We start from the raw sequence: 25,987 nt of genomic DNA on the forward strand, positions 1-25,987 counted from the left end.
TCAGCTCATTAAACCACAAACGTAGCAATAACGATAAATGTGTTTTATGCTAATAGAGGGGCCAATTTAGGGATCGGGGTGACGGACCTGATATCCACACATGATTTCGAATAATTGCTTTACGCTAAATCAAATGTCCATGTATATTCCACTTGTTTATGACCTGTTTTTTTCCACGTGTATTTCACGTGTTGTGTCCACTAAGTTGCGTGTAATATAATCATTCCTTTATATTTTTTATAAAATAAGAGATAAAACGGCACAAACGAATCAGCCTAAATTCGACTGTCTGTTGCATTGTAGAGCGGCTGGAGTGACGTCACGTGCTATGTAAACAACCTTTAATATCTCCAAAAGTAAAAAAGATCGAACCGCGGTTTAAAGGGCACAAATCGGTACAAATGAGCTTGAAAGCACAAACGAGAGAACGAAACAAATAAAAGAGCGCGAATTTGAGTGTCTACGCCTGTAGGGGGGCTGAGTGATGTCACATCCGGGGAAGAATACGTGTGAATACCTCTAAAAAAACATCACAAATTCTAATTCTCACGCTGTGAAACCTCAGAAACCTGTTGCTAATTCCAAGGACAGATAATTCTACAAAATTATCACTGTCCTCTTTACACTTGGTGGGGGATCCCCTTTGCCAATATATCCCCAGATAAAATCATTAATTGAACCCTCAAACAGATTAAATGTGCTTTACTATAAAACAGAGCACTAACACTTTTCTCTGGGTTGACACATGTTCATAAACAAAGGAATTAAAAAATAAAGATATTTAAAGAATAAAATTCCCTTTTGTTCCAAAAATGCCATGATTTTTGGCTAACAGTAGTCAGTATCCACATTCTGCTTTTTGTAGGTGATTTGAGCCAGATTTTCAAACTAAGATAATTTGAAATAACCATTTAAAACACCATTTCTGTCGCTTGATGTACTTACGTGTGCTTTATTGACATGCATATCATAGACACCGTGATCCAGATCACGTGCCTATTTTCAGGGGCACGATCAATTATGTAGCATCAGTTCACGGGAAGCTGGTAATATATTAGTTACCGCTGCTGCCTCTGGACCCAGAGGTTGCAGGTTTAAATTCCCTTCAGTTTGAGCAAGGTACTTCACCTAAAGTGCTCCAGTAAAATTACCCAGATATATATATTTATATAAATGATTGAAGTAGATGTTGAGAAAAGTCAAAAGACCATTCTCCTTTTATTTGATGTGAAATATAGGAACCAGAGTCAAGTTTACTTTTCATTTTAATTAGCAGGATTCCAAAGCTACATAAAGTACACAAAACAGGACTGGCAAAAAGAATAAGTAATTATGGTACACCAAGAGAAGTGTGGGCTTTATATAGGTTACTGTACAAATCCGTGTAAGGACCTTGCGAGCTGGTCTGCATACTCCAGTACCCTTCTACTTCCCTCACTGCAGTAACACGCTGATTTCTGACACAGCCTGGAGTCTGTGGCTCTCGCATTGACAACTTACATTACTTCGGGACATTTTTGTCAGACTTCATCCAAACTACAAAAAAATAACTCAAATTACTGTATTACACTGCAAGTTAGCCGCCCAGAAATACAAAAATTAAATATGCTACAAAAATTAGCGCATCACAGATATAAAAAAGCAATAAATATTATTAATGTAGCGTAGGCCTAACGTAGCGTATAGAATTAAGCATTCACGCATGCACTACGTGGTCAGTAGTGTACGTTGCTTAAGAGTAATACAGAAATCACGCGCTAAGTGGTAGCGGCTAGTAAAAGATAGCTGTCAAGACTTTCCAGTTGTAAAAAAAAAAAAAAAAAAAAAAAAAAAATACACAAAACGATGTATATTTCGAGTTTACTCTTTAAGTTCTCGTATTTGTGCGGTTAATGCAACACAAAACGGCACTGAAAATCGCAAATACCAGCATAACGTGTCTTCATTTCACTTTAGCTAAGCTAGCTATACTTATGACGCCGCTCCGACAAAGCGCCCAGCTCCACCCACCGCAGAGCTCTACTGCAGTGGACATATATAGTGGCGAAAGCACAAGCAAGTTAACATTTAAAACATACAACAAAGGCTCAGTGTGCACCATATCGCTATTCAATCAAACAAAATTGATTAAATTAATTTCAAAGTTACAATTCGTACAGAAAAGTGCCGTTTTTCTTCACAGCACTCGCCGCCGTCCATCCCCACCCACTGAAGCCCCGAGCGGAACAGCCGAGCTCGAGGTGTAGTTTTTTTCTCTCGCGAGGAAGGACGCCATTATCGGAATCGCACAAACAACACGAGAATTCACCCCTCAAACGGTAATATAAACCAAAGGCGAAACGTTCGCGTCCCGCGATGGGACGGCTGATGTGTCAGGGGCAGCTCACTTCCTGCAGTTCTAGACAGTTTAGCTGATTTTACACAACATGAAGCGATGCATTTCACTTCCATTTTGAGTTGTAACCTCACCATCGAGGTTTTGTGTCTTTAGCTAGCTACCTAGCAAGCGTCGAGGCCTGTAAATGTCTTTTCAGTCTGTGTCTTTGCCGGTGGTAGCAGTTCATGCTTTCTTTCTGTAAATCGGATAATTCTAGGCTAGGATACATAGGATCTTCTTAACTTCTATTGATCTGGCCAGTTGTTTGTTGAAATTTACTCATTCAATTTGAACTCTAGCTAACTATCACATTAGAAGGAGTGCAATATATTAAATGAACTCCTTTTAGACATCAACTGATCAGACTGATGTGCAGTCTAATAAATAACCAGCCTACTAGTTGGCGTTGGCTTGCCTGCTGTGCAAACAGTTTTCAGTTGCAATACATCGTTAGATGTAGAATCAGTTAACATTTGTATTTTTATAGTTATTTAGCTGATGCTTTTCTCGCAAGCGATGTACATCTCAGGAAAAAAAAGTGTATTTGTGTAGCAGGAATTTAAAATTTCAGTGTTATGCAGTGCTTGTGACCATAGAACCAGGTGTATAATTCTTAGTTAAGTAGGTCTCCTTTAAACTGGATGGTATGGTGGTATGGCAAGTAGCGTTGCTGTCTCACAGCGCCTGAGTTGTGCGAGAGAACGTGGGTTCGATCCCCCTTCAGTCTCTGTGGAGGTTGTGTGTTCTCCCTGTGTCTGTGTGGGTTTTCTTGGGGTGCTCTGGTTTCCTCCCACAGTCCAAAGACATGCTGTTCAGGTTCCCTCATACTGTGTGTGTCACAGAGTGTGTTTCACTGATGTATGGATGAGTGACCTGTAGTGCACCTAGTAGTATAAGTCACCTTGGTGAATAAGGTGTGTGGGCTTATCCATTGTAAGTTACTTTGGAGAAAAGCATCTGCTAAGTGAATAAATGTAAAGTCACCCTGCATTTCCAGCTTGTGCAGCAAACATGAGTAAAAACACAGTGAAATTACATGTTTAGTAAGATTTAATATCACCAAATAGAAACATTTCAGGCCACAGATGTAAACTAATCTTGTAGTTTAAATTGGATTAAATGTCTCCAGAGAGGAGGAATGGAGTTTAGGGATGTGAAATAAGATTGCTTTGTGTTAGAAGCACTATTTAAAATCATCCCAGCATTTGGGTGTTTGAAGGAAAGTCAAGATTCACCCCTTGTTTTACTTCATAAATTATTTTACTGTATCATCAGTTGTACTGGTTATCAGGCTTACATTAATCTGTTTTGGGCCCAGTACAATTAGTCAAAACTTCAAATATTTAGTTACACATCTGAAATTATTGTGTTTAAGTACTAACTAGCTAATCTTTCAACATGTTAAAAAGCAGTTCTTTAAGGTATCATGTTACAAGTTCTCATTTTGCATTAAAATTGTTTTCTATACTTTTGTGGTGGCACAGTGGGTTTGGCCTGTGCCTGCTCTCTGGTGGGTCTCGGGTCCAAGTCCCACTTTGGGTGCCATTTGACAGACTGGCATCCTGCCCTGGGTGTGTCCCCTCCCCTTCCAGTTTTGCACCCTGTGCTGCCAGGTTAGGTCCCGGCTCACCGCGTCCCCGCTTGGGACAAGCGACTTCAGTCAGTGTGTGTTATATAGCTTTCTGTTTACTTAGTATTTAAGTGTAGAAGTAAGTTTACTGGTCTTCCCATTCCCTTTTTTGTGGAAGTTATAGTACAGTTTGATTTAACCAATTTAATTCAATTCAGTTTGTGTATGAGCGAGAGACAGAGTGTATTCCACTGATATATGGATGAGTGACCCATTGTAAGTACTGTATCTAGCAGTTTGTCACCGTGGTGAATAAGGTGTGTGGGCTAGTAACACTACATAGAGTTCACTGGAAGTTGCTTTGGACAAAAGTGTCTGCTAAATAAATAAATGTTAATATAACCAAGTAATTATCAATTTTGGATGAGTACATTTGAGATTATTTTTAGTTGTTTACTCAAGTTTTTGTTATTAATAGAAACTGTTAATACAATTTCTGGTAGCAGTGTATTCAAATGTGATTTTTGAGTGCTCAAGTCTTGTAGCAGCATCAACAAAGGTTTAGGACAATCCTGAAACTGGAACAAAAGAAACATACTTTTTTTTAGCTACAGAATAGGAGCTGTTTATGTGTGTGACCTTATTATATTGTAAGAGTAAACTCTCCTTGACATCTGCTTATATTTGTTTACAATCTGCTTGTTGTTTTACAATTGTTCATTATAAGTTTTCAAAAATTCAATCATTTCCCAGTTGGCTTTTTTTATTTTTTAAATGTTCTTGTTTTGTAAAATTTGCCTTGCCGGGCTATAGCAACCAGTGGTTCCACAACCAACCATTGGTTGGCATTAAAATGCACTCAGATGAGGAACAAATGGGAGTGTAAGGTGGCCTAATAACCAACATCTGGTATAGTCAACATTTTGTTATCAGCAAATCATTATTGAAGTCTGTGGAGAGAATGTATGTTTAAAATCAGTCATTTAAAATTACTTTTAAATTTAGTTTTGATAGTTAAAATAGTGTCTTAAAGTATTTTTTATAATAAGTCAATCAATTTTTGCTTTTATTATAGAATTTAACTTATAAACAGAGGGATATCTGTATTAAGCTTTTATTGATTTTATAGAATCAAGTGAAAATGCCCAGAAAATGGCAAATGTTGCACATACTTATAGGATACAGTGGCTAACAGTCATTATGAAATATGAAGTTGTGGAAGTAATATATTTTAAAATTAACCTGGTTGGAAATGAGAAAAAAGTGTTACAATGATGTAGTGATGTTATGTTCAGGGCGTACCCTGCCTCATATAGTATGCTCCTAGTATGGGCTCGAACCACCATGACCCTGCATTGAACAAGAACATACTGATGATGATGAATGGATGGAAGTGTTGGATTTTAATTATTAAAATTTTATCTAACTAAATCTAACCTGTGAATAAATGGAAAGATGTGTATCAGGTGGCTTGTATTGATTGTGACTTAGTAGTAAAAGTTACTTTGGAGTTATGAATAAATCAGGTTATAAACAGAGTTGTCTCATTTGTGTTTGTAAGTTGAGGAGCCAGTGTGTGATGCTAATAAAACCATATTTTTGCTTGCAACTTTTCTGGACCTAAAATTAGTAGAAAATTAGTGAAATGCGTAGGTACAAGTACAAACTCGCCTCATTTATTACTGCATTTCTGATTCCACAGCAGTGCTACTTAAATACAAAACAAAGTAATATGCTTGACAGATGAACTCCTTAGAGCAACCTATGGTGAACAGATCCTATTAATATGAAGCAGGCTTTTGTCAAAGCTGTTTATAAATTCTTACTTATTAATAATTGATGTTATAACTGGTAAAAGACTACATTGTGTTAAAATAGGAGGGGTGCGGTGGCGCAGTGGGTTGGACCACGGTCCTGCTCTCCGGTGGGTCTGGGGTTCAAGTCCCGCTTTGGGGTGCCTTGCGACGGACTGGCGTCCCGTCCTGGGTGTGTCCCCTCCCTCTCCGGCCTTACGCCCTGTGTTGCCGGGTAGGCTCCATGACCCCGTATGGGACAAGCGGTTCTGAAAATGTGTGTGTGTGTGTGTGTGTGTGTGTGTTAAAATACTGTGGTTTACATTCCATCCAGGATGTGCTGCCCCCCACCTTACGGCCAGAGCTTCTGCAATATGTTCGGTTCACTGCGACCCTGCTCAGGACAAGTGGTGATTGACATTGGATAGGTGAAATACTGCGGTTTAATTTATGGTATTTATTTTCTTGTCTTTTCAGGCCATCTTGTTGTGGATGATACACATTAGGAAGTCGGCGTATGGCTTTCCATCTCCATCATCCACCTACTGCTTATCAATGATTGTTTAGGGCATTACAGAGGTGCTCTGTAATTATTGCATTGCTTGGTTTGTAGCAACAGCAGTCTTCATGATGTCAGAGCAGGAGCTGGAAGAGATGGTTCAAATTGCAGTGGAAGACTTGACTCCAGTGGAACCATCTGGTAGGATATTGCCGTGTATTTCCCACTTTTCATCCTGTGCCCTGTATACTTGCCAACACTCCTCAACACAACGCAGCACAGGAAGGTGTCTTAGATGGATTAAAAGCAAATGTACTGTACATAACCAGAAAATCTGAGTTTCATTGATGCTGGGAAGTCTGACTGCAGGTGTGATTGCTGCAGTTGTGCTGGAGAATCATGAAGATGGCGATGACAAACCAGAGAGGAAACGTCCACGTATGGAGATAACATGTCAAGATGGATCTCTGAAGGTATGCCGTGCTTGATTGAAAGTATTCAGTGAGGTCATCCTGGTGGATACAGCATGTCTTCTTTCCTATGTTTAATTCATGTGGGCTTAAATCTTTTGTCTCTAAGATTAGGGTGAAATTGTTAGCATGGGTGTCTGTAGAAGATTGGGAGGAGATATCCATGGATGTTTTTCTCTGTCTCCAGACTATGTTATATTCCTTCAACCAAACTATCTGTCAGCGGCTTGAGGCTATTGAGGCAAAGCTGCAGGTACTGGAGGCAGTCTGTAGAACACTAGAAGAGAAGGTGGATGTGGTGGTGAACAAGAACCAGGGGCCCATTCAAGTGCCCATGGTGGCTGGGTCTCCATTGGGTGCCACACAGACCTGGAACAAAGTTCGATGGTGAGTAGGGATGCGAAACCAGTATGGATGTGAAGAGTGTAAATAGTACAGAGATCAGGGGTTGAAGGCAGGCCTTTGAGGTAAGATGAAGGTCTTTGAACTTTTTTAATCCCTTGTCAATGTTTTAGTCTCGTCCCACAGACAAATGTAATTGTGAGTAATGACCGGCAGAAGGGAGCGGGACATGAAGATGGGTCTATGCATGCAGCAGAGTCACTGGAAAACCTTCTCAGCAAGTGAGTAACTTTCCATTCCTCCCAACTTTTGAGAACATTATGTATGATGCCAAGCTTGGTACTCACTGGTGAACATTTCTCTGTAGTACGGTGAGTGGACGAAGGCAGAACACTATCCTGGTGAAGGTTCCAGCCCCAGATGACAGTCAAGAGGACGTGGAGAGTGGTTCAGAGGCCAGTGATTCAGTATCTAACAGTGGCCAAGCCTCTGGCCAGGCTGCCAACAATGTCACACTCATTACGCTAAATTCTGAAGGTAGGAGACCCATACAGGACATGCAGTATGGGAGAGTGAAACTGAGGAAAGCTATCAGTGAAATTGTTTTTTCCATTTTGTGGTAGTGGGTGTTTGGAATGGTAGTATGGTTAATAAAATCTGAATAGGAGACAGTCTGCTGCAACCTGTTGACCAGTATATGGCATCCCAGACAATATTTCACTGGAAAAAATTCCTGCCATGTTGTTAAAACAAATATAATGCTGTGGGGCATGCAGTAGTGGTCTTTTTTACAACATTTTGTTCCATTTTGTACACTGTGTTCAAAACTTTGGGACCTATCCCCACTTTTATCAACTGCTTCCAATGGTGGTCTGGAACCTATCTTGGAAGTACAAGGTGTGAGGCAGGGTCAGGTGTCCAACGCATTACAAGACACAAGACACCTCTCCACTTACTCATTCACACACACACACACATTTTCAGAACCCCTTGTCCCATACGGGGTCACGGGGAACCGGAGCCACCCCAGTAACATAGGGCGTAAGGCCGGAGGGGGAGGGGACACACCCAGAACGGGACGCCAGTCCGTCGCAAGGCACCCCAAGCGGGACTCGAACCCCAGACCCACCGGAGAGCAGGACTGTGGTCCAACCCACTGCGCCACCGCACCCCCTTTTTCATACATATACACTACGTGCAATATAGCATCACCAGTTTACCTGAAACACATGTCTGTAGGAGGAAATATTGGACCTTGAAAGACATCCCACATGAACATGGAGAGAACATGCAAACTCCACACAAACTGAGCCTCATTTAAATCTACTCTTAAACATATTGCCAAGGCTCTGTTATGCATAAGTGCTACCTCCTGCTCAACTGTGCAAAAGAAGCTTTTTTCCATCATATGCAAATAATGACTCCGGAAACACTGCTTGTACAGTGTACATAGTCTAATTCTCAGAGTTGCAGCTGGACATGGACTTTAAATTTTAGTTGAGTTATTACCTTCCTGCTGCGTGCCTGTTTTCAATCTGAAACTGAGGAAAGCTGGCTTGTATACCATTGAGGACACTAGGGGGCATCCAATATGTGCTTAACAGTTTTATCACAGCAGTGTCTCGTGTGTAGCTTGGCCTGTGGTGGTGCAGAGCAAGCTATGAGTTTTTTTTTTTTAATAAAAGCTGCTGAATGCAAAAAGTTTCTTGGCGGAGCTGTCGCTTATGGTCTTATGGAGCCCTTTTAGGATTATTTCTGTTATGTATTTCTGACATGCTGCATTATATTCAACCATTTTTCAGAGCCTGAGACAAAGGCCTTGTAAAGAAGCTCAGTACAGAACACTTGGTACCAGTTATAGAGTGTGTTTATGAAGACTTACCTTTTATTTTCTCCACCCTGGCTTTGTGTATTCCCACAGAGGACTACCCTGGGGGTACTTGGCTTGGTGATGAAAACAATCCAGAGATGCGTGTGCGGTGCCCTGTGTCCCCAGCAGACATGCTGCACATCAGCACTAACTGTCGCACAGCTGAGAAGATGGCACTGACGCTGTTGGACTACTTGTTCCACCGAGAAGTGCAGGCTGTCTCTAACCTCTCTGGGCAGGGGAAACACGGCAAGAAACAGCTGGACCCCCTAATGATTTATGGCATCCGCTGTGAGTTGCCTGTTGCTTCACCTTTGCTGAAAATTTGATTGACCCCATCAGATCTCCTCAGATTTCCTGTCTCAGTTTTGCCTTTTGGAACTACTTCTCAAAAGTACTTCCAGCATCTCATTCCATCTTTTCCGTTTTCCTTCCCTTTACTTTTATTCTGTTTTCTCAAAAGCAAAAGGTGAGCTCTGGTGGGGTATAGCTGCATTCTGAGTTCTAGGCTTTGGCAGTACAATGTGGGGGAAGATGTTAAATGTGTGTATAGTTGCATGAAGCATTTATGGCCATGGCATTAGATGTGTATTTGTGTTTACGAGTGTTCCAAGGTTCCTGCTTCAGCCCTGCGGTAGTACGGTGTGTGCAAAGCTGTGAGAAGCTGTGTGAAAGCCCTATTGAAAATATGTTTTTGATTTGTCGTAAATGGGTTTTTGGGTCATGGCAAAAAAAATGGGAATGCAGACAGAGTGTGCTGCTGCAACAACGCTGTGTTCATGGGTCGCTTCTAGGAAGGTGCATGGCAACAAGTAAATATACGTTATATTAATTTTTCTTTTTCTGATTGGCACTGTCCCTCTCCCTTGATGATCTGATTTAGCACAACTTCATCCTATTATAGACATATAGTTTTGCTATCTCCATCTGATAATTCTGATTGGTATATAGAGTGCTTGCTTATTCAGTCATGGAAAGATTTTTTTAGCAAAACAGTCTAAAACTTGCCAAAGTATGAGTTAGAATTGCCTGTACATGTGTTACAAGTACACTACAAAAACTCGAAATACATCAAAAACATTGGCGATTTGCATTTAAGGTACATGACGCCCAGGTTTAGTTTGGAGGGGGCGTGTGTCTGCCTGTGTTACCTGCCTGTGTGTGATCATCAATTGTGAGGTGGGATTGTCCATAGTTGCCCCCCCAGCCACGCATTCTGCCCCCTCAGGGTTTATTAATCTGCCCTGAGTGATGCTGTCAGCTCTGATAAACCCCACAGTTGTCTTGCTGCCAAGAACAACAGGCCAGTGTTAGCAAGCCATTTACTAGCTCTTCAAGAGCTTTGGTCAGGCAGATGTGTGTCTGCACTGAGGATGATGGGATAGCTGCTGCAGCACTGGATGGAAACAGCACATTAATTATTCTTTCTTGCTCTGTGTATTATGTGAAAGTATGTGTTTACAACTGAGTGTGTCAGTACATGCCTGAGAGGTACCTGAGAGTGTATGGGCATGGGTGAGTGTGCCTGTGTTCATTTTATTGAGAGACTGAGTGCGTGTCTGTTCAGTTCCCACTCTCAGCATTCAGAGTGCTTTGATGTACAGTTTGAGGAAGCCGATTTGTGGCCATAAAGCTGCAGGTTCAGATGACGGGAAGGGAAAGTGCAATAGATAGAAACAGCTGTGCTCTCTGAGAGGTCCCTCATAACTTTGGCGTATTGCCCTAGCCTAATTAAATTAATTAATTTAACAAATTGGTATTTGTCTAGAAAGTGACTTGATATATTTATACTGCTGAGTAATTTTTATTAGCGCAATGAAGGATAACTTGCTCAAGGGTACTACAGCTGGAGCAGGGGCACAAATCTAGGCCCAAGTCTTTCACTTTTTCTTATAATCCTTGTTGTGTCACATTGTCTCAAAAACTTGTACCATTCAGCCACTTCTGCCATGTGTTTTCAGTCTTTTCCTAGAACTGTTCTCTTTGTCCTGCCTTAGGTCACTTGTTCCACAAGTTTGGTATCACGGAATCGGACTGGTATCGGATCAAGCAGAGCATTGACTCCAAGTGTCGAACAGCGTGGCGGCGTAAGCAGCGGGGGCAAAGCCTGGCTGTCAAGAGCTTCTCCCGTAGGAACCCTGTCTCTCAGACCTCCTCAGGTACTACCCTCCCCCCAACTCCAGCCATAAACACCCCATAGATGGTTCTATATGCTGACTCAGTATTGTTATCATTTTTGTAAGGGCATGTCCATGCAGGGCGCTACGCTTGACATCTCTAATCATCCACACTTTAGCCTGTCCTTCTGTCCCCCTGTGAACTTAGTTTTTTAAAGTCCTTTCCGTCCTCTTGTCCGCCATGGAGTTTGGTTTGTCTAAGTGTTCTTTACCTATGAGAGCATGTGTGTGTCTTTTTGAACACTAAGTGGAGCTAGTGCTGTGTGTTAGCTTAGTGCAATGTGGGTGTTGATTTTGTGAGAGGCCTGTGACACTGCTCTGCACGAGAGAGACACATTTGAATTTTTACTGTGAAGGACAGTGAGAAAACAAAGGAAGTAAGGTCAGACCCTAACTGTGCTGAAGCTGGGTCATACATATGGTTATAATCTCCACTCAACACCTCCACTCTTCCCTTCCCCGGGACCAGGCCGCCCTCACCTCTGACTCAACTGATACCGGCCGCTTTGGGGGAACCCAAATAAGCAGCACTGGAGGGGCCCTCTCCCTGGCTTTTGCTGACTCTCTCTGAGACACTGGTCTTTGTGTGGGAAGAGGAAGTGTAATAGGTTCAGATGTGCTCAGTGTGATGCCGGTTACCCCTGGAGAGGGGGCAGACGGAAGTGCGGCGTTCATACTGGCCACCATCGCTGCAGGAGCTCCTTTTTTATCTCCACAAGGAAAATGGAAAGTATCATGTGTAAAGCTTAACTGGCCCCTGGGAAAGCAAAGCCCAAAGAGAGTCTGAAAAAGCAACCCGCGCTTTAATGTGCAGACACTCAATCTGCGGCTTCTTTCCTTGAACAGACATTAGGATATACCGCTTCCTGTAGCGGTGCTCATCTGATGCACAGTGCCATAGAATGTGTCACAGTTGGGATCATGTTATCATTTCTGGAACTTGCTGTTCAGGAGGGATCAATCAATAGGTCAAAAGGTGGTCTGCAGTCAGTGACTTGCTTGTTAGGCAGTGGTTATTACTTTGCTGTGTCTGATTGGCCAGCAAAAAGCCCATTGGTGTATTGTGCATGCTGTTCAGTCCTGTGTTTATACCCACAATGTGGTGTGCAGGAGAGTTTCTGATTAAATCCTGTTTGTCTCCGTGTCCCTCCAGAAGGCACTGCTGCGGCCAGTGCATCTCAAACAGAGAACTCTGCCCAGCAGGCACTGCACTACGCTCTGGCCAACACCCAGCAGGTGCAGATCCACCACATAGGACAGGATGGACAAGTACAAGTGGTTGGTGTCTTCCTTGTGTATATTTCCATCTCTTGGTAGTACACACCAAGAGTACACTTCTGCTGCAAATACAGAATAGATTAAAATCCTTTGAATACATGCATTTCAAATATATATATTTTTTACCTTTGGCTCTTGTAAATAAACTATTAACAGACTGATTTTGCAGTATCCAGCACAAGAGGTTTAAAAAAGGATAAAAGATGAGGCAACCGCTGGTGGTTCAGACAAATGTTTGCTGTGTTATTTCCTTAGACTTGTCCCAGTTAAGACATAGTGGAAAACCCAGGATGACTCTGTGTGTGTGTTTGTTTGGCTCTCTCTCCCACAGATTCCTCAGGGACACCTCCACATTGCTCAGGTTCCTCAAGGGGAACAAGTCCAAATCACACAGGACAGTGAGGTGAGTCATGCATACCCACCAGTGCGTGTGTGTCTTTGTGCAAGGTTAGAATGGTATGTTCTATGGTGTAGTTTGTGTATCAGTTGTGTCTAGATGTTGGAGCATTTTGAATAGCCTGGATTGTGTGCTTTTATGCTTCTTGTGGCATTGATGGTTGATGCTTTCTGTGCCCTGTGCTCCAGGGAAATCTCCAGATCCATCAGGTTCACGTGGGCCAGGATGGACAGGTAAGGTTAATGATTTTCTCATCAAGCTGATCCAAGATTCTCAGGTGGGACATAGCTGCTGTTACATGCAGCCCCCCTATTAGCAATTTCTTTGAATAAAGACCCCCAACAAAGAGTCTGAAGCCACTGGAAAGAATCATGATTCCTCTTGTGTTACTCTTCAGCAAACATCAAACTCAGTGTTTTTTCTTCTTTATTTAATATAATTTGTGAGGCTATAGGTCTTCTGTGGATACTAGTCTGCTGTCTAGATGCCAGTTTCAGGGTTGATGCTCTTCTAATGGAGTCAGCATTGCCAACTAACACTGCGGAAACAACAGGGCTGTGTTAAAATGTGTTTTGTGTTATGTGCATGCAGAATGGAACACATTGTGCAGAATATTGGGGTACTAACAACATCAAATAGCCCAGATTAGAACAGGAACACATGTATACCTAATTTCTTTCCAGACAGAGTACTTTTAAAAATTTTTTATTTTGATACGTCTGACCTAAGTTCTGCCGAGTGCTGGTTGAGGACTGGTGTATGCATGTGTGTGCGCGTGACTGCCTTTGACTTTGGGATGTCTGCTGTGTTTTCTCAGAGGAAGAAGAGGCTTATGATCAAAGTGGGGTCAGCATGCATGCTTTTTTGGAGGGAGTATTTATTTGTGTGTCTGTGAATGTGTATGTAACTGCAAGTATGTGTGAAAGAGAGGGTGTGTGTGTGTGTGTGTGTGTGTGTGTGTGTGTGTGTTTCAGCTGATTCATACTTAAGATCCAGGATGTTTTTCCCCCTGTTTATTCTCTGTGTTCCATCGGCATGTGTTCCTTGTTCCGTGGATTTGAAGATATTTATCCCCACCCTTCCTCACGCGAGTCCTGAAACGACCCATTGAGCTCTGAGCGTCATTGATCCAAGTGCAGCTGTCCCGTATGGTTCTCAAGCCTCTCTGGTCTGAATGCCCCTACCTCTAGGCTTTCTGTTTTTTTTTTTTTTTGTCTCTTTTCTTGGGTCTGGCTCTCAGTCTCTGTCCACAGCTATCTCACTGTGGTCCCGTTCTTGGTAGACCAGACTCTGGTCACCAGTAGCTTGCTGTTGTGCTGTCTGGTCTTCTGAAATGCTAACTCAACACATGTGCAGCGCTATCCAGTATTGCGCGCGCTCACGCAACTGTGCCGCTGTCCCATGACTTGCCACTCTGTTATGCTTTTCCGTCTGTGATTTAAGGCGGGATCCCGGGAACGCAGGGGAACCACTTCACAGTTCAGGACAGGACCAACAATTCAGGGGGAACAAAAGATAAATAACAGCTGGGTTTTGTGACTCAGTCCCACATGCTGAGTGAAGGCAGGCGTTGGCATTTCTTTTTCCTTTTTTGAGTTCTCTGAGTGCTACGTGGGGCTCTGCTCATTGGCAGATTCAGATCCTCAGTACACAAAGACAGGAGACTGCTGTGTGTTATCCGGTGTCATTGTTGTGAGGGACTTGGCGTAACTAACCTGGTTTTAGTAATGTAGATATTTGCCTTCTGTAGCTTCAGCGATATAAGAGCATCAGTTTCCTTTGGTGTCAGAGCTGTAATCATATTTCCTGTCCTCAGTGTTGAGAAGTGGTATCTGGTTTTTACTGCAGGTCCACATTCTAAACCTAACCCACATGGTACATTACTCAATGTTAGTCTAATCAGTTCAGTTGGGCTTTTGTAGTACATGAAGTGTGTGTGGTTTTTGTGAGAGAATATTTTTATCTGAGTCTCTCTCTCCACACACCAACATCTTCCTCCCTTTGCGTGTTAAAAAAGAATGCCTGTATGTTTAAAAAAGCTGTTTTTGCTGAGAGATCGCCTATTGGACTGTGAGATCCCGGAATCTTAAGTACAGCCGTGTATCTTTTAACGATGCCAAAATGTCACTGGGGAGGGGAATTTAGAGCTCATATTAACATTGTCACAATGCCCTTTTTCTTTCCCTTATTTCTTGTATTTTTTTTATTTCGTCTGTAAAATGATGTGTTCTCCTGGCCAAAATAAACACAGAATGTCTTATTCTTTAACCTTGTGTTCCAGGTCTTGATATTCACACACAGACGTATTAGACGGCATCTTTTCAGCAGCCTTTTCCCACCAATCCAAACTGGAATTGCTAAGATAAACGGTCTCTTGTTCTCATAACTCTGAATGTTTTCTCCTGGCTCTCAACAGTGATTTGAGGACAACATGTCCACAAAGTGCAAAGCTTTACAAAACTCAGTTTTCAAACTGGGTCCGTTTGGCTAGTGGTTAAGAGCTCTGATGATAAGATCCTGGTGTCTTGCTTCTCCATTGTGGGCGGGAGGGTATGTAGACCCTTTGGACCACCTCTGTGGGTGGTATGTCTTGAGGTACAGTGATATATAATGAGAGGATATGAGCCGAAATTACATTAAACATTTTATTTAATGCACTGGATTACCAATGACAGGCTGAGGACTCTGTGTGTGTGTGTGTGTGTGTGTGTGTGTGTGTGTGTGTGTGTGTGTGTGTGTGGTTGCGTCAGTGGTAGAAGCTGGAGAGCAGTGTAGGCCTAGGTTTCAACCCCATCAGGAGTTCCTTGCCCAGAACAGTAAATCGAACACAGAGGTGCTGGCGGATGAGATCAGGTTAAGGGTGAGAGACAATCGTGAGGAGCAATGAAATGTTCTGTATGTCCCCATTTTTCCCCTGTGGTCTTAAGGTCTATGAATGATAGTGGCCTACTGCCCATTCTAACAACATTATAAACGTCTTAGAAGTTTTTTTCATATGAACTGCTGACAGGAGGGATTAATGAGTTGCATGAATGCTGGATCATATATGGACCTTTGTTTTTTTGCCCCTCTACTGCTGCCAAGCTGTTCTACAAAGCACATTTTCTTTGGTATTGTGTAGATGACACTGTGAGGTCGGCTGAGATCAGATAGTCAACACGAAAATAAATTGAGTGAAACTCAGTTTTTTAAGTTTGTGCTTGTTGATAAAGAACTACAGCACAGAGCCAGCTTTAATTATACCATGGCTAAAATTAGAGTGCAGTTACTTGTTGCTGGACTATTGGACACTAAAAATAAACCGCTGTGTTATGAGCCTGTGTGGCAGCCATTGCAACAGCAGTGCAGTGGTGGTTTAGTTAGGCCAGCTGCATTTAACCTTTTATTGCAGGTAATGCTGTCCAAATGTTCCCCTGCCTCGCACAACAGTTTGATACAACGGTTTCATTTTAATTGCTGCTTAATACTTGGCTGCCCTCCACATGCTCTGTGGCTATAGCAAGTTCCTTTGTGCTCGACCTGGTATGTGTATGTAAAGGAGCAGCTGATAGTGTAGTGGTTAGTGCTGCTACCTTTGGACCCAAGGGTTGGAATCTCACCTCCAGCTGTAGTACCCTTGGGCAAGGTACTTACCCTAAATTGCTCCAGTAAAATTACCTAGGCGTTTAAATGGGTAAATAGTTGTAGGTAGCTTAATGTTGCAAGTTGCTTTAGGGAAAAGCTCAATAAATAAATATAAATGTATGAGTAATATTTTGCAGGATGACAGAACAGTAGAGGTCAGAAATGCCTCAGGAATGTGTGTCCTTTGTGTTTAATCAGCTTTAAAAAAGGGCGCTTCCTCAAGTCTCAATCCCTGATAATAATTGCTGCTGCTACCGTTAAGTTAATGTTCGGCACACTCCGTGATTTTTTTTGCAAGATCTGCACCACAAACAGTGCAGCGCTCATTGAACTGCACACTGCGCAAGATAGGTTTGGTGTCCTAACCCACTAATGCTTTTAATGGCCTTGAACCCTCACTTTCAGCACAGATGCTGGTGGACTCTGCTCCTCGAATGGAGCAGACACGGGTACAGTTTTAGAATCATTCCAGTTTGGGAAAAGATGTGTTTAGTTTTAAATGTGACTTTGCTTGGAGGGAACGGAAAATAGGAACTTTCCCTGCTATACGGTAAACAGCCCTCTGGAGGGAGTACTGTGTGAAAAGTAAAAGAAAGTGAAGCAGTGGTGCTCGAAGAGAATCTAGTTCACTCTGTGTTTGTGCTGTCAGGTTCTACAATGCAGAAACAAGGAGATGGGAGCCTAGAGGTCAGACTGGTCTGCAACAGCACTAAAAGAGATGTATGTCAAGCCTTGCTGAAGGCAGAATTGATAATTTCGAGACCCTAAACCAGTTTGATTTTAGAAAATGGTGAGAATAAAGAATAACCTCTTTGTGTGAACTGCTTGTGTTCCATATACTGTATAAATGTGATGAGGTGACCAAGGAAAATACTTTATTGGCTTAAGTTCCAGTTTTGTTATATTACATCTTAGCAGCATTTCTTATGTTGACATAACTGTTTAAGTGGAGACTCCTGCTTATCCTTGACATGTGTTTATGTACACACCCTCCCCTCTCTTGTGTGGCGTAAAATACAAACAAAATACTATAAAACAAGCTCATTAAAGAAGGGTTTGAAAGCAGGATACTTTGGAATTATTGAGAGGGAGATGCAGCTTGTTCTTTAGTTTGGGAGTCAGTGCTCTTAGGGGACCCGGTGTCTCTCACAAGTGGGCCAGTCCTCACATCTGCCTTGGCTCGGGTTTACTGCGCACGCAGATGGTGTGGGTCGCGGTGGACAGGCCGGGAAGTGCCGCTGTGGCGCTGTTTGTGTGCTGGAGCTGGAGCCCGTAATGGGAAGCAGATTGGGAGTGCGGTTCCCGTGCTGATCCCCCCCGGACAAGCACTGTGCTTGGTGGAGGTCGGTACAGGGTACGGATGCAGTGGTCCGAGTCACAGCAACAGTACCAGTGCTTACTGTTACTTCTTTATTTATGCTGTGAACGGTCAAAACATTTGCAAGGGAAGATTTGAATAGAAGAATCCCTTATTGTGTCAGTCTGAAGTTGTGCTTTTCCATTTTTTGTTTTATTTCTACTTTATCTTTTTGTTTTACTGATCAATGTACTGTATGCCTGTGTTTAAAAACTACGCAGTTCAGATGTTCATACTTGTTTTCATAGTTAAATTCTGTGAATAAAAATTAAAGGATCAAATATCAACTTTTTTGTTTCCCAAGAATGAGAGAAACCACACCAAATCAGATGATTCACCAAATTTTGGACATGGAAGCTGTCCTTTAGACAATTTTTTTTTTTTTTTAAACTGTCGGTTCCTATTCTCAGATCAAAATCCAAAACCACAGTTTTATTTCTTATTTCTTCAAGTTCTTAAATTCCTTAGACTGTCAATTGGTATATACATTGATAATCAGATTACAGGCAAATTTAAAAATTTTTCTTTTTTTTTTTTTTTTAAAGTGTGAATTTGTATGTTGTCAGCCAGAATTCTACATTGCTCTTCTTTAAACTGAACGTATAGATCTAACTGATGCCTTTTCATTTCACCAAAGGACTTCATCTGTTTAGCATGGAGACAGTTTCTTCTGTCAGTGTTGTTCACATTCGGCCATCTTTTCCATTAGAGTCAAGAGGGGCTTGGGAAACTGGGGAAGAAAGTCTTTTAGTGTGAGTGTGGATTGATGGGGGAGCAGGATGACTGGCGTGCCACTGACTCACTCCTTCAATGTAGGGGATGAGGGGGGGTTTTGGAAGGCCCTAATTGAGGTTTGTGTGGGATTTTTTGCAGGAATGCAGATTTCCCCTCAAAATGGAGAACACTGGCAGGCTGGCATCTTTTAGCAGGCAAAGGGGGGGTTAGCATATGAAAGAGAGAGTTAGGTTGGAAAAAAGAATTAGACTTTGTATTTATTTAAAAAAAAAAAAAAAAAAAAACTTAGTTTTAAAATATTTTAAAGCCTCTCTAAACATGTGTAAACACTGATCGCTCCTAAGTGATCGTGCTTTTGTAATGTAATGGGTCAGCTGGTAGCACAGTGGTTAGTGCTTCTGCCTTTGGATCTAAATGGTTACAGGTTCAAATCCCACCCCCAGTTGTCGTTCCCTTTAGCAAGGTACTTACCCTAAATTGCTCTAGTGAAAATTACCTAGCTGTATAAATGGGTAAATCATTGTAAGTTGCTTTGGAGAAAAGTGTCAGCTAAATGAATAAATGTAAACATAATGTGTGGTGATTATGTTGGTTTAGACCTCTTGTGTCTTGTCTGAGTTTGGGCCCACATGGTTAGCTCTGCTATGGACATTGGCTTCCTCCAGTCAATCATAAATCTGTGTAAAAATAAAAGCATGACACAGTCTCATTTAGTTCTTCTTCACAGGTTCTTCAGGGGGCACAGCTGATTGCTGTGGCCTCAGCAGATACTGGGGCAACAGGAGTGGAGGGCACATCGCTGCAGGCCAGTGACATCCAGGTGCAGTATGTCCAGCTGGCACCTGTTGCTGACCACACCACTGCTGTGCAGGTGAGGTGCCTGGACAAAATCTAATAATGCCTTTGTACACATTGAAAGACACAGTAAGTGATCATTATTGGAGCTGTATGAAGTTCTCAAAAACAGTACATATTAGCTCTCCATTGTCATTCAGTCTCCCAGTATCCAGTTTTTGACATATCTGGTCCACGATCCTTAATACCACTTTTTGTTAATCAGTTTGGATTGTTATTTATCCTGCATGCCACATCTGGTCCAGGCCGACACCATTCAGTCCAGAGTAGTAAACTGGGACCACATTTGAAGTATCAGAAAAAAGTTCATTGTGTAATGAAATAAATAGAAAATTCATTGCTCTTACAACTATTCCAAATGTACATGTGACAAATTGTCTGATGTAGAATGGTGAGGCAACTTCTTAGATACAGGCCCATGTTTGCTACTACAATCAAGTATGTGATCCAGAAGACCTTCATGCGATGGAATTTAAAAAAAAGAGAAAAAATTCTAGTAACAGCCATTTAAAAAGTAAAACTGACTCAAAATGTAATGTTGCACTACTTTTGCTTCATGAATGGCATAATTTAGGGTGAGCTTGTGAAGGAGCTGGAATGAACTGGAATTTCTTCCAGTTAAAAAGGTGGAATATGCGGTTTCATTATCTAGTTTTTCAGTATTTGGAAGGTTTTATGCAGCTAAATAGGACTGGTTAACAAGGGATAAATGTACTATTTATAAAAAAAAAAAACCACAAATAACTGAAAACTGTTTGTCAAATGCATAAATTAACAATGTAAAGGGTTTGGTTTTACAAAATGTGTCATTATGTTTGATTTCCACTGTTTTTGGCTGAACGTGATCAAGATGGTAATGTATCAGTGTGATGACTGTCCTGCAGAGAGGTAATTTTAGATTGCTTTGAGAAACACGGTGTTACACATGGTACTGCTGCAGTCTCTTTGGGTACGCTGGGTGGGGGTTTGGGGGACACACCACTCAATCGCAGGGCAATCGTATCGTATGCACTCACTGACACATACACACAAAGGACAATTTATAGCCTTCAACTGAAACTCATGTTTTGAACTGTTGGAGGAAATCCACATAAACACAGAGGACATGCAGGCTGAAACAGGTGCCCAGGAGCTGTGAGACATCAACATTACCTGCTACATCACTCTGTCACCTTTTTTACTTTTATTCACCAGTCAATTTATAAGGTACACTGAGCTAATATTGGGTGGCTCCCTCTTTTTTCTACAGTACAGCATGAATTCAACAGCAAGGTCCTGGAAACTTTCCACAGGGGTGTTGATCCATGCTGGCTCGATAGCTTCACAAAGTTCCTGAAAGTTCACTTTTTTTTTGGTTGACATATGTATTCTGGTAGAATTTCATTCCACCTCATCCCAAAGATGCTTCAATAGCTTAGTGGGGCGAAGTGGGGGGGCAGGGGAGAGACTGTGCCAGGCATTGGAATACAGGTATGTGTGTGCTTTGCAATGTGGCACATGATCTTGCTGGAAGCATAAATATGAAAAATTCTACAATGAGTATGAAGGGATGCACCTGTTGGCAACAATACTTTGGTACTTTCAGCAGTTAAAACGGACATGGACAGATTTGACAGACCAGAGCAACACTTTTTGCTCTTCACTTGTCCAGTTTTGGTGGCTGCATGGAACCTCATCATCTTGTTTGAGCTCACAGGGGATTAACCTGGCATGGTCTGCTGCTGATCTTGTCTGTCTGTCAAGTTTTTTATGAGATGTGTGTTTATGTATGTGAGATGCCTTTCTGCACACCTAGCTTCTGTCATTAACAAGGTGTTTTTTGCCCACAGGTTAATCACACCATTGTCTGTAAACTTTAAACGCTTTAGTGGACAGAAATCAAGATTGTTGCTGTTTATGCAATGCTGGAACCGCTATGTGTGGCACTAACAATCATACCCCATTAAAGATTCCTTAGGTCATGTGTTTTGTTTATTCTTACACTTAGTCCAGCAGTGACTTCTCAATTCTACCTGCATGCTTCATCCACAGAGGCAATAACTTGCAGGCAAGTTATTTGCTGTTTCAGTTAATGAAGCTGTATACCTAATAATATGGCCAGTTAGTGTTTAACTATATTGAATATTTAACATAAGTTCTAAGGAATAGCTTTCTTGTTACTTTCCTCAACATATGTACTCTGTGTTTGAGAGTTCATATTTGTACTTTTGTACATGTGGATGTTTCCTGAGAAATGTGAAGTTCTTTTAAAACTGTGGGGGCAATACCCCTAATTTATATCAGAGTAATGGGGCAATTCCTTAACCACTGTTCCATAGTGCCACTCATTCCAGTGCAGGAAATGCGGAATCACACAGTGTGTGTCCTTTTCCCTCTAATTCACTGTAGTAAAAAAATACTTTCAGCCCTTTTCACCCCAGCACTCTGCCAACATTTCTGCCTGTGAAATTATTGTCTCAGATGGTTTTAAGTTCCAGGCAGTGGAAAACTGTGTTTAAAAAAACCAGACTGCAGTCATTCCATGCTTAACACAGTGTGACTCATAGAGGTAAGAGTATCTAGGTCACACAGCCGCTCTCCACTTGTGTGATGGAGGTACTACAGACTGGGTCAAGTTTACTCTTGTCTAGCCATCTGCTAGGAATGAATGCGTATTACCAAGAGACATTTCATTTTGCTGCTGAGGTATATCTTCTTTTTCAGTATGCGAGCATGTTGTACTTTAAATATTCAGTGTTGTGATGCAGAATGTTCAGCATTTGCATAGTGAACTTGACACAGAAACGCTAAAGAAAATGCATGTCACCAGATGGTGGTGTTAAGGCATTTGGGGCTACACTCTACAGTCTTATGAACACGATTATAACAGAAGCTTAACCCATTGTTTCTTGTTTTCTGCCAAATATTAAGTTGTGTGTTAAGGTTTTTCTTGTTTTATTTTTATGGAAAAACTGAAGATGACATCGATGAACCCTAAAAGCAGTACTATACATCGATCTCATTTTACACTAAACACAGAGTGCTGAATATTGAGCTAGTCAAGACTAAACAATTTGCAGTGCACTCTTTACAGAAAATTACAGTGCGTTGGTCTTGACCTCTGGTCTACGTTCAGTGTATAGTATGTTTAGCTCTGCTGTGCAGTGGGAGTGGGCCGGTCATCTTCACAAACTGAGTTTTGGCCATTATTTGATGTTTATTTCCTCTTAATTTGGGTCTAAATGAACATATATAGGATCCTTGTGTTATTCCTTTGTTCTTTTGTCCAATCTACTTGGACTAATAGTTCATATGTTTGGGTAAATAATTCTCTGCAAAATCATGACTTGTTTATCTCTGAAGGGCAGACAGGCAAAGTTCTAGCCAAACACATTGTGTTTTCTGATTACTGCCAAGCAAATTATGTGTGCTGGCCTATTCTGACTGCAACGTTGCAGCAATCACTGTGTTTATACTGCGTCACTATCCTACAGTCTGTTTTAATAGGGGATTATTTGCCTAATGGCTATAATGTACACACAGTATTTGATTGGATAGACTTAGTAATCAGCCTCATCAAAAGTCCTGCTCCAACAGGCTTGTGGACTTAGATGAACAACACCTGAAGATGAAGGGGTAAACCCTTGTGAAACGGCAGCATTCGCTTAGAACTGATGGCTTCAGAAACTATGGCTGTCTAAGTGGATGTTTAAGTAGCTCATTAAATTCAGTAGAACCATGTCTCCACTTGACTTCAAACCTAACACAGAGGACCAGTATACATAAATTTTTATAGACATTTCATTAGAACCAGTAATAACACATAAAACAAAAGTTTGGGGAAGAAATTAAAGCTTTATTTTATTAGTCCAACATTTCAATGTATGTTTTTACTTGATTAAAAATATGTTCTTGTTTTGATTTAAGGTTAAACAGGAGACGGAGAAAAATATTAAACTGCTGGCACAAATAAATGTACAATACAAGTGTTATGAATGGCATGAAACTGAAAATTTTAAATTGGACAAATAAACACAAGTGAAATTCTGTTTTTTTTAAAAAAAAGGCAGCCTCTCATTTGGGTCTGGTAGAGAGAGAAAGCATGCAGAAGAGCCATCTGAAGAGAGAGTATCACTACAGTGTTTCCACAAAAACTCTACTTCGCAGTGACCCACCAGGTGCTGTCCAAACGACCTAATCATCTGTGCTTCGGACTTCCATTTAGCTGTTCATGCTTATTTTCACAGTCCAACATCTTGAATCAGAGCAGTCACTCTCAGCTTTTCCCAAACATGTGGTAGTTGTTACAGATGTGCTTGAAAACTTGTGCTTGCAGTTTTATTTATGTGGACATTTTTAGTTTTTGCTTATTTAATAGTTTCCATAACAGCTGCTGGATCAAAAGAAGATGATAGACCCATACCGTATAATTTTTAGCTGGGGAGGTAAACTGTTAAAAACCCAAATTTGTACATTTTGTAGATTATACTGGAAAGTTCACACTCATTTTATGGTAATTAAGGTCAATAGCTACCTTTCTCAACAGAAAATTTCTGAATGACTGAATGAATGAATACTTTCGTTCATTGAGTTTTTTGTTAAAGATGAATGATTTGCCATTTTCACTTGGTGCTGTTATTTTTGGGGTTTCCCCCTCCAATACTGGGTTATTAGTCACTCTGAGATGAAGATAATCTAATCTTTACTGTAGCTGCTCTTCTTTTTAGCCTACAGTGGTAATCTAAACAAGAGGGAAATTGTGCAAATGGTCCTTGTTGAAGTGCTGTTTACTGAATGACTGAACTATAGGTTTGTTCACGACATTTGGAAATGTCATGATGGCGCTGGTACCTTGTTCCCTAGGGTGCAGAGGCACTGGGACCTGCCCTGCAGGCTGACATGGAGATGAAGCATGGAGCTATTCAGATCCAACAGGGAGAGAATGGGGAAGTCGTGCAGATCCAGATGCCAGTGAACACTGTAACCACCTGAAGAGAAGTCGGACCATCTTTTGCCAGCAGTGACCGGCAGGAACTTGGACTTGGCTCAACATGAAGAGTACGGGAGCAATGTGTGTCTATTCTAAGAAAACACAAAGTTTGGGTTGATAAATTTAGAACAAGAACTTTTTTGCGTTGCAGATTTTCCCAGGATATTTATCAAAGCAATTCTGGTTGCTTTCATAATGTGATTAAAGACACAGCAGAAATCCCTTTGAAATACAAAAAAGTACAATTATGAAGGAATACCTTAACCACTTCTTCACATTGCTGTCTCTCTGCTTTTTTGGGTTAGGTGTTAAAGATATGTTCAAAGCAGTTGTTTTCAACAGATTTCTGGAAAAGATATGAATGCAAGCTAAATGTATATTGGCACAAAAACAATTTTGGCTCTTGCTACAAAAAATAAATTCAAGATGTTGGTTTAGGCATCGCTGATAGGCCAAGACATTTGCAGAACAGAGATGCAGAGGCAATGGATTCATAGTTTTCTATGAGTTTCATAGCAGTTTATCTACAGCTTGATCAGCAAAAAGGGGTTTGTTTATTATTACTGACCATTGCACCTTTCAAGCAGCTCTTCAAAGAGTTTAACAGCTCCACTGTTTTGACGACAGACTCTGCTTGGTCTTCGTTCTGTTATCCAGATTTTTTAAGGACACATTTATACAGCAAGAGCAGAGAACTCATTCCAAGCTAAAAAGGTTTCTCAAAAAAGCTATGAACAATTTAGTTTTGTTTGACATTTTTTGCTTCTGAGAAACTCTGACTGTGGTTTGTAATTTTATTGTTATCCTTGTTTCGTTTGACATTCTTTGTTATATCTTGCTTAAATGTGTATTTAGCATTTCTAGGAGATAGAATAGCAGTGGATGGATATCTGAAATACAAAGAAAAAAGATGTTTTTCGTTCTTTTGTGCTGGAAATTTATTCAGATTAATAAAACCATTTTATAGAGGGCACAGAAATTTTCTTTGTCTTTACAGTTTTTTGTCACTGTAGAAGATTCTGATTTCTCCCTGCCTCTTGGTTTTCTGGAAGATGATGGGGTGGAAGGTAGACATGAATCTGGAGAGGGCTACAGGATGTGATGGAGATTACATTGTTTTGAAGCTAGTGTGTAGGTTCGTGTTGATCACAGGATTAGTCCTGTTTGGATAATTTCAGATCCACACTCCCAGGTTGTTGCATTACTGATGGGAGAGATGATCCAAGCAGAGCCTGATGTAATGGTATACTTTGGACTGACCACTGACGGCACAAAAGTAAACTTCATGAGAATAACTCTGCTCTGTTTCCTGTGTCCTTGCACTTTTATTCTACCAGCCCACACTTGGTCTCTCTCTCTCTCACACACAGACTGACCACATATGCAACACTCCTGGCAAAGATCTGCATCCTCATCAAGGCTCTGAGGAAAGAGAGCCATCCTGTTTGTGCCTTTTCCCCCCTAAACTTATTTTCCTCTGGGGTCTTACTAATTGCCTGGATTTGTGTTTTACCAGTCAACCTCAGTGTCCCAGTATCCACATAACAAAATACCACTATCATTTTTTAGTCCAAATGAACGCTGCAACATGGAAAGTGTATGATTCATAATTTCCCAATTGTCTGTTTATGCAAAAGATATACAAAATGCAGAGCTGAAACAAAATATCTGTAG

At 41.3% G+C, this 25,987-nt stretch overlaps 1 protein-coding gene across 5 annotated transcripts; it reads left to right on the forward strand.

The window, feature by feature from the left end:
* Positions 1-1,279: 1,279 nt before the first annotated feature.
* Positions 1,280-25,292, forward strand: banp (BTG3 associated nuclear protein). 5 transcript variants are annotated; one of them, XM_029253624.1, is made up of 13 exons: positions 1,280-2,318; positions 6,218-6,440; positions 6,609-6,712; positions 6,897-7,096; positions 7,225-7,332; positions 7,419-7,588; positions 8,973-9,212; positions 10,919-11,080; positions 12,252-12,376; positions 12,708-12,779; positions 12,962-13,006; positions 19,217-19,360; positions 24,187-25,292. In XM_029253624.1, the coding sequence occupies exons 2-13, from the start codon at positions 6,368-6,370 to the stop codon at positions 24,313-24,315; spliced, it is 1,572 nt and encodes a 523-aa protein (XP_029109457.1). In that variant the 5' UTR covers positions 1,280-2,318; positions 6,218-6,367; the 3' UTR covers positions 24,316-25,292. The 5 variants fall into 5 exon arrangements, with proteins under 5 accessions (XP_029109457.1, XP_029109460.1, XP_029109458.1 ...); XM_029253627.1 differs by having other exon boundaries at positions 6,354-6,440; XM_029253625.1 differs by lacking the exon at positions 1,280-2,318 and adding an exon at positions 6,035-6,193 and having other exon boundaries at positions 6,354-6,440.
* Positions 25,293-25,987: the final 695 nt, after the last annotated feature.

The sequence above is a fragment of the Scleropages formosus genome, chromosome 7, assembly GCF_900964775.1.
Source record: "Scleropages formosus chromosome 7, fSclFor1.1, whole genome shotgun sequence".
NCBI lineage: Eukaryota > Metazoa > Chordata > Actinopteri > Osteoglossiformes > Osteoglossidae > Scleropages > Scleropages formosus.

Excerpts from the sequence above, each read along its gene's own strand:
- banp (XM_029253624.1), top strand. The coding sequence starts at position 6,368 with ATGATGTCAGAGCAGGAGCTGGAAGAGATGGTTCAAATTGCAGTGGAA. Across the intron at positions 7,333-7,418 it reads CTGGAAAACCTTCTCAGCAA|TACGGTGAGTGGACGAAGGC; the intron begins GTGAGTAACTTT and ends ATTTCTCTGTAG. Across the intron at positions 13,007-19,216 it reads ACGTGGGCCAGGATGGACAG|GTTCTTCAGGGGGCACAGCT; the intron begins GTAAGGTTAATG and ends TCTTCTTCACAG.